Below are 9608 nucleotides of genomic sequence, written 5' to 3'. Positions count from 1 at the left end.
AGGAGAGATTGATAACATTCTTTTGTCTTAATTGTATTGTGTGAATTATTGGCGAAAGCCTAAGATTAAATAAACTTTGTAATATCGTTGGTGGTAACCATCATTGTCGACGACATCGTGGTTGTCATCATCATCATCATCATCATCATCATCATCATCATCATCATCATCATCATCATCATTAACAACAACAACAACAACAACAACAACAACAACAACAATATTAACAACAAGTACAACAATCGTCTCCACAACTATCATTCTAACCAACAGCACCACCAAAACCACTATCATAATTACATCCTCCCTCACCGCCTCGTCTTCCTCCTCCTCCTCCACCACCACCACCACCGCTACCACTATTCCAACCACTACCACCACCGGCACAATCATTCTAACCACCAAGACAGCAGTAAAAATGATGCAATTTCAGCTCTGAATGAAACTCGAGTCATATCGCTGTTGTTGCTTCTCGATGAAAACTTTAAGGTTACTACATACTACTGAAAACCAGTAATGTAACAGAAATATTAATCTCGCCGTTGAGGGATTAAAGCATCTCTTTAATTTTTCGAGTGAACGAAATGGACTTCTATTGTCAAGGTGTTGTCGCATTATGTCTCGTCGCTTTAGTTTTTAGTTGTATTCTCTTTCGTGATTATTTTTTGATTACGTTTGGAATAATTAAAATCTACTGGTATTGTCATTTCATTGTGAATGTGATTATTTGTGGTTGAAATATTTTTTTTAAAGGTGAAAAAAAAATTATAATTAAAAAAAATAAATAAATAAATAAATAATATATATATATATATATATATATATATATATATATATATATATATATATATATATATATATGACCGGATCATCTTTGCCCAACCACTGTAAATAGGCTAGAACCGCCACTGGTGGGGAGGGGGGTGTTATGGTCAGTTGGTCGACCAGTCATGGCAAACAAGCAAACCCTTTTGATATTTGGAGGGAGACTATACCTAGCTGGAATTCTGCCGTACTCTGGACAAACCCACATTTAAAAATTTGGCCAGAAAACTCGTCCTTCAAATATCGATCGATTTAAATGACCCTCATTTTGACAATAACTCTCAAACCTGGGACTCAAATTCTCTCACCGTACTCAGGTGTAAAATGAGTATCTGGCCGTTAACAGCGTTGTCTGTGTCCGAAAAATTGTATCATGTCATGTCCCATACTACATGTTAAATGTTGCTGTTGACCAGGGACCCCTTGTAAAGCGCTTTGAGCACATTTAGTGGATATTGCCCTATAATTTTAATTTAATCAGGTCGACTGGGAAGAGTTCCGTTCATGGGGGTGGGGAGATCGTCTTACCTGGATTATGTACAAGCAATAAGAGGCACCGGGAGGTGACGGACAATAGGATACCGTCTAGGAGTAGTCAAATGACCACAACTCTGTGGCATGTCCTCTTGAACTGGGTGCGGGCAAAATTTCGGAAGACGGGGAGAATCTGACAGAAAATTGCAGCTACAGCGACTGGCCATCCGGAGTTTGGGGACGGGCAAAAAGTGCGGAAATGATTGTATGTAATAATATTGTTTGATCACCAGAAGCTGCTGGTATAATACTGACCGCAAGAATTAATCCAAGACCTTGCTACTCAAAAGGAGATTAGAAAAATACTGACGATTGTTGAGTTCTTATTTGTGTTTTTTGCAACAATGACAATGTTTTATTCGATTTGTAATTGTAACCTCTTTTTTTTATATTATAAAGTTAATAATAATTTGTGTAATGGTGTATTAATACAATTATTTCAAACCGATCAAACAATAAGCGGGGAAGGATAGAATGAAATAAATTGTTTTGTCCTCCGTTCCTCGACCACAGTCCACTCAATCTACCTGCCCTATCGAGCGGTCACCAGCGTTTGTTGTTTACCTCAAAGAACTTTATTATGATTAGTGGCCACTTCGTGTCGTGTTCGTTACGCCTTCTCTGACCTCTTTTCTGATTGGTTGGTTGGACTCTTGGCATTTTACCCTAGCTAACCCAGGCTCGAGGTGAACAGTGCAGGACTTTTTAAATTGTTTTTATATTGTTAATTGTTAATAAATCCAAAATATGTAATGCAAATACATCAGGCCAACGTTTTAAGTAATTTTTATATTTTAAAGATCACAATTCTCGGGAAACAACTCATTGAGTCCGAAAACCATTTTCTCCGTTTCACCCCTTCTCATTAATATTCATAAGTTTACAATCAATGTGTGTTGTATGTGGTCCGACACAAGGTTCTGTCTACTATGATGTGTTTCACCTAAGTGACATTGTTTAGGAATTTCTGGCCTCAATTGCAAAAACGTCGCCCACCGGAGGTTGCAGTTATTTTCTCAATGGACAGTACGTCCATTATTACCCAAGTTTCCCGTGATGATGACTTACTTAATGCATTCCCTGCATCGGAAAATGGTAGGTTGAAATGCAAGTGGTTGCAAAATGGCGCTCGCTTGTGTGTTGATATCTTCTGGAATGTAAACTTGTTTACCTTTACATTCGGAGGATTGCCATCCTGGTTTGATTTATATATTTACATTTATTAACATTTTACGTAAGGCTAAATATTAGACCTTTAATTTTACATCAAACTCTCTCTAAACCACTATTTGATTTTCTCCGGAAACAGTTGTCTTGAGAACCTTGCCCCTGGCTCTGACACAGTTTGCTTCCTTGAGAACAACACACTTATAACTTACACTTACACTTGTTGTTCTCGATTTTCATCACTTACTCTGCAGTTGCTCCCACTCTTTACCATTGTTATGTTTAAGTCTTTCAGTATGTTATTATTTTATTCTTTAACCATTAAATTCTTTTTACATCGTATTTAATGGCAATGTCCATCCATCAATAATAATTGATTCAACAATCAACAAATGACATAAATCTCTTCTATTATACTTTATTTCTATAGTTAGTATTAGTCCTTATTAGTTAGTGTGGACACTTGTGGACATTATTGGTCGGTTAGATTTCACTGACCACTGTTCAACGTAATATATATTAAATTAAAATTATTAGCCTATTAGCCACGCAATTGTTCAATATTTGTGAGTAATTTGATTAGTATTAGAATGTCTCTTGTTGAAATTGCAAAAAGATGATGATTAGGCTATATAAATTATGCTACTTTCCTCCCACAGATTAGCTGTAGTAGGACCATAGCAGTTTATGATTTTTGATGCCTTTCTTTCAGAGTGTGAGCGGCGAGTATGATAATTGACCGATTATTACAAAATCAAATCCTTTGCCTTTATTATTCAGACTTGTTTATATATGAGTAGAGTGGGTCGTATTCTATTATTATTATTATTATTATTATTATTATTATTATTATTATTATTATTACGGAGTGTCTATGTACACTTTAGGCAGTTTAGTGAGCAGCAGTATTGGGAGTCAAATTGAAATTGTGACACAACTCACTCATAAGAAAGTTATGACTGGAAATTGCCATTCACTTTTACTAAAAGTTTTAGTGGGGGGGGGGGGCAATTAAAGATGCATAACTTCGTTATAAAGAGGAATATCGCAGATATTTTGATATCATTATTTTCGTTACTAACTAGGCACCTAGCCTCAGGATCTACGTACACTGTAACATTTATACATGGTAATCTTGAATCTCGCCTTTAATGGGTTAAATTGTATTGTTTGATTTTTTAAAATAACACACACATACACGCACACACACACATACAGAGCGAGGTCCATCCATTGCTTGTATTGTCGCGGCAAACCAGTTACTGGAGCTACCGTGTACGCAGAAGAAAGGAAAACGAATCTCAAAACATAATTGTTTCAGGATTTAAAACCAGATATTAATCTTTAAAACCAGATAATTATCTCATCTTTAATGTGGACATTGATAATGATAATGCTAAAAAGTCCTCAAAACTATGCGCTACAAGTGTCTTGACAGACTATGTAATGTTGAGATTTTGAGCTTTTTTATTTGGCGCAATTTTCACTAGACGTGCTTAAAACGCTTTAAATAGGGTCCCTGACCAACATGTAGAACTGGGCATGATGTCTGCGAGGCGATATTACATTTTTTTTCCCGACAGAGACAATGCTATTAAAAACAAAGATGAGGGAAAGCACTGACAAACAGCAACTATTCATGCCCAGTCACCATATCTGGTCGAAATAAAATAAATCAGTGATTGCGATGTTTGCTCAACCTTCTTGAAAAACGCAAAAATAATAAAGAACAACAACAGGGTGACATTAGAAGACCCGTTATGTAAAAGTATGGAAACAGCACAAAATATGCCACGTGTAAATCATGAGGCTATGGAGGCCACAGAGTGACTTATACAGTTATAGACCAATGTCTTTGTCCTTCATTAATGAAATGAAAATATCTCTCTCTCTCTCTCTCTCTCTCTCTCTCTCTCTCTCTCTCTCTCTCTCTCTCTCTCTCTCTCTCTCTCTCTCTCTGTGGGGTTCCTGACCTCACATAGTGGGCAGGGAGGCACTTACTGCGTCTTCAATCCCCCTATATCTGTTTTCCAACATGCTTTCTGTCTTTGTCTTGGAATGGGATTACTTGGTTTTGTCCTGATACCCTGGCTGAGAGGGAAACAGTCAAATGTATAGTTATTGTTTTGGGAAATGATATTTTTTTTCCTTGTAAATCATCTCTCTGTTATGTATTATTATATTTCTTGTTTTGAATTTATAGTGTAAGCATCTATCTATCTGTCTATCCATCTATCCCTTTCTCTCTCTCTCCCACACACAAACACACACACACACACACACACACACACACATATATATATATATATATATATATATATATATATATATATATATATATATATATATATATATATATATATATATATATATATATATATTTCTCTATGACATGGTTACTATTTATCCTTTGTCCCTTCGTTAAGTCATGTTTGTATCACGAATGCTTAAAATGATCACCCTTAATTAATCATATATTGATCATTGCATCAAAATAATTACAAACTATACAAGGTTTCTTTTTTACCCACAAAGTACTGAGACAATATTTTAACCTGGGAAGTAAATTTCAAATATATACAACTGAAATGTGAAACGGCTCAGACTTTATTCTAGTGTTCTTAGTTGACCACGTTTGTAACTAGTGGAATGGAAAGCTGGCATAATCGTGTTCATATAATATTAAGCTAAACTTGTGTGACCATCTGTTGAATATAATTTGTGCGATGAAGACTCAATGACCGGAATTCATAACCCTCTGAACCACCAATGATCAAGGGGAAACAAATTGGACAGCTGCACCGAGATGTTATCGCATATCATCAAAGAACTAAGAGTAACGCACAAATTGTGAGGGAATGAATGAAAGGTTACTTTATTCCTCCATCGGTTAGAGCAAGTTTTGAGAGTTTCTTTCGTTTTGTTTGCATGTAATAATGCTATCAATAAATTAAATTCAACAAACTATAATCAAAATTGTGCTGATATCTAAATGCAAAATATCTCAAAGACAGTAATTCTAATGATAGAGTGTTTGGTATCAAAATACAGATCAAAGTTTTCTCAATGTGTTGCCAATTTGTTTAAATTGGTAAAATTGACTGTGGTTGTGTAAAAGCGATTGTAATTTAACCAGATATCAGTAACAAATCTGTTAAGTATCGCGGGAGATAACCCGTTGCACTGGTCGGGAATTTGATGGAGTGAATGACCTCTTGACCGCAGCGAAGGTAGAGAACTAAAAGCTCACCTATTCCACACTGTGCCGTGAAGTAATTAGGAATGTTCCACAGAGCTACGCATAGTTCAAGGGCCGTTTATATTTACGATGGATATATTGCCAAGGCTAATCGACGCTTCTTAGAATTGCCGTGTCTGAACACACCCCAGTGTATTTTCACACAGCCTTCGTGAAATTATCTTTTCACTTTCCAAATCTGTCGTGATCCCCATGGTAGCCAATTTTAACTGCGCCGCCGAGCGATAAATTTCACTGTTTCGTCTAAGCCAAAATTGACCACATTTACTTGGTAGAACCTAAAAGTATGAAAAAGTTTAATGCGAAAGCCGGAAGTGCGTTATGAAGACACCTTCAAATCAAAAGTTATATGATTGCTACAAGCACATCTCGATTGCCTTGCGTTGTAAACAAACTGGTTGACCGTTCATTCACTGATGTGGGTACCTAATTATAAGAAACAATTGTAAGTAGCCTAATAAATTCCCACGTAAATTAGTTTTCTGCCATTGTTTTGCTCAAGTGAGCTTGCTGTTTACTATTCATCTGGACTCTTTGGATTTTTCTGATACGATACGAAGAATTTCAGTGAGGTTCAGTTTCAGTCTCAGTCAATTTTTATAGAGCTCATTTATATTTATAGGTCTACATTTAGCTGTGTATTGTTTTTGTCTTAATGAATAGGAGGCAATTATTTACAATTTGGCTTTGGTTGTGGATTAATGCCTTTGTATTATTAATCGATTTTGTTAACGATAATAACAGTGGAGGGAAAAGAATATGTCAGCGTACTGAATTCTTTTCATATTATTATCAATCTTTGTTTTATAATTTATAGCCATTTTATTTTGGAGCCACGTAATATTACAAAATCTGTCAATCGGGTAGTGGGTCGTGATTACAGCAGCTGATTTAATTCACAATTTCTAAAATACTTCATGTACAAAATAATTACAATAACTTTGTCAATATAGTAATAATAATAATCATAATAATAATAATAATAATAATAATAATAATAATAGTAATAGAAATATAAAAATAATAATAATAATAATAATAATAATAATAATAATAATAATAATAATAATAATAATAATAATAATAATTATTATTATTATTATTTTTCTTCTTCATCATCTCTCTTCTTCTTCTTCTTCTTCTTCTTCTTCTTCTTCTTCTTCTTCTTCTTTCTTCTTCTTCTTCTTCTTCATCTTCTTTTTCTTCTTCTTCTTTTTCTTCTTCTTCTTCTTCTTCTTCTTCTTCTTCTTCTTCTTCTTCTTCTTCTTCTTCTTCTTCTTCTTCTTCTTCTTCTTCTTCTTCTTCTTTTTATACTGCCCAATCTTACTCAGTGGCCGAACTAGATGCTTACTTGATCCTCACAAAGAGCATGAATATGAATATGAATAATATTGAATAAAGAGTTCAGTCTACACATAGATTTGCTTTTATCTGATAGTTTAATTATGCCCTTCCATGCGGCATATGACATGCATTTCTTGGAAGAATATCGGTAATCATCCATCAAGCAAACGTCCACACTGTCAAAAGGGATCACCCACGTGGTCCAAAGTAAGCAATCTTGCCCAAGGAATGTGCCTGAAGCAGGGTTCAAACCCAGGACCTTTCAGGTCACAGTGCATGGGCGTAACCACTGGGCTAATTAGCCCCCCCCCCCTCTTTCTCTCTCTCTCTCGCTCTCTCTCTCTCTCTCTTTCTCTCTCTCTCTCTCTCTCTCTCTCTCTCTCTCTCTCTGATATGTAATAAATTAAATAAATATTTTTGATAGTGTACTAATATGATTATAGATTTTAATTGTTAAATAATGTCAACTGACTGATAACCAAGGGAAAACAACTCTCTCTTTCTCAGAATGTAGTATGCCTATAATACCTGCCAACCTTTCCGCTTTTTGGTGGAATCATTCCTGTTTTCACTATCTTCCTTTCCACAATTCCGCCATTGTCTCAAAAGATTCTGATTTTCAATAAAGAAGGTAATGATAAGCAGAAGATGAAAATGGAGGGGGGGGGGGGGGTTAAAAAGGTGAATTTTCTTTTTAATGATTGCCAAAAGGGAGCTAAATCGGAAAATTAAATGCACTCCTTTCCCCCTTCCCCATTCCATCACATAATGATTGTGATATGTAGTTTTGCCAGCTGTGCCCGAATACTGTTTTTATGTGTTTGGTGGCAAAGTTAGTCGTCACTTTGATACAGAATTGTCCATTGTTGAAAGATTCCCATTTTCTTTGTCTCAAATTCCTATTTTCTGACCTTCTAATTCCACTTTTGGAATATGAATGGTTGGCAGGTCTGTATAATAATACCTATGTAATAATAATAATAACCATTTTCATTCTTAGTGTCACTAGAATAGATTTCACTGCATCTTTGGAATAAAAAATTATTTTTTCAATATCCTCAAGAGCGATTTATCCCTAATCAGCCGTGGTAGGTCTTTTTATCACAACCATGAAACTCTAATCTACTTTACTGACATGTATAGAAAACCTGATATGATAACAAAATCAGATTAAATAATAATCTTGACTTGCGTCATCTGATAAATTTTTATTTTTTATCGACACCCCTGAACTATCCTGATGACAGCAATCATAAACTTTCATTTGAATGTAAATCATGGGTCATCTCACTTTTGCCTTTCACTCTTTATATTTTATTTACCATTACATACCCCCCCCCCCCCCACCTCCTTCCTCTCTCTAGCTTTCTCTTTAAATTATTTTCCTCCTCCCCCAACACACACACATACACACAAGATTTGCCCCATTAGTTGCTGATAAGAAAGGGGAATAACTTACATTGTAATAGTCAGTTTTTCTTGAGTTGTCTCACTTTGTATCTCTGTTTATGTATCAAATTCTCTAAATTTCTTCTTGGTTTATTTTAGATTATATATTCCCCCCTTCCCAAAAATAGGTCTCAATTAAATCTAATTGGAGATCATAGCCTGACAAACGTGATTATTAATTTACCAATATAAATATATATATATATATAAAACAAAAACCATGAAATAATAGTACTCAACTTTTATATAAAAGTAAAAGGAACTATTTATTAAATATTTCAAGTATATTTATGATCAACTTCTACAATATTGTTTTGAGCATTCGCTCTCATCAGGCACTTTCTGATGAGAGCGAATGCTCAAAACAATATTATAGAAGTTGATCATAATTAGACTTGAAATATTTTATATATATATGTATGGATGTCTGGGTGAGATTTTTAAGTGATGTCACTCTTGGAATCTAGATCTGTTCTCTATTTGAACCGATTCCCTTTTGTCTTACTTTTTCCTCAAATCCTTTTAATTGTAATTTTAGAATCTTTTTACTATCCAATATTCTTCCTTTTTACTGATTTTACTGGCGCTGATATGATTTAAATGTGTTGCAAGTGCCGTAAAACCCTTAAAAACAAAAACAAGCTTCGACTGTGAAGCATTTATTAATATCCATTTTTTCCTAATATTTTCCTAATATAGATTATATTACTTCCAGCTCTGTTTATCACTCCATACACTGAAGATACTTTAGATAATATGATTAAATTTTGTTTTTTTGTTTTCCTCGAGTAGTACTCCAGTAGTACTCCGTACAACATTTCAGAGCCGCCAACTATACACCAAAAGGCGTATTATTACGCTCTAAAAAAAAATTTGCTACGTGTTTATGCTTTTTTGTTCCACACTACGCCTTTTACTTTTGTCGTCATTAAGGTGGTGTGTGTGTTTAAAGCAATTTTTTTCTTCATCCGGTATCTTGTCTCTTTGAAAACGGAATAAAGCAGCTTTATCATCATCCACTTCCAGCTTA

The 9608-nt window shown here is 34.7% G+C and overlaps 1 protein-coding gene across 1 annotated transcript in view; it reads left to right on the top strand.

Annotated features, from left to right (window-relative positions):
- The first annotated feature begins 2014 nt into the window (after positions 1–2014).
- Positions 2015–9608, top strand: part of LOC144959151 (carboxy-terminal domain RNA polymerase II polypeptide A small phosphatase 1-like) — a 22994-nt gene continuing 15400 nt past the window's right edge. The window contains exon 1 of the mRNA XM_078891649.1: positions 2015–2454. Within this exon, the coding sequence (XP_078747775.1) occupies positions 2379–2454 (76 nt within the window). The 5' untranslated portion in view covers positions 2015–2378. The remainder of the gene's footprint in view (positions 2455–9608) is intronic.

Source organism: Berghia stephanieae, chromosome 13, assembly GCF_034508935.2.
Source record: "Berghia stephanieae isolate SIO BIC M18660-M18661 chromosome 13, UCSD_Bste_1.3, whole genome shotgun sequence".
Taxonomy (NCBI): domain Eukaryota; kingdom Metazoa; phylum Mollusca; class Gastropoda; order Nudibranchia; family Aeolidiidae; genus Berghia; species Berghia stephanieae.
Note: the sequence above shows the minus strand (reverse complement) of the source record. Positions and strands in the feature narration are given on the sequence as shown.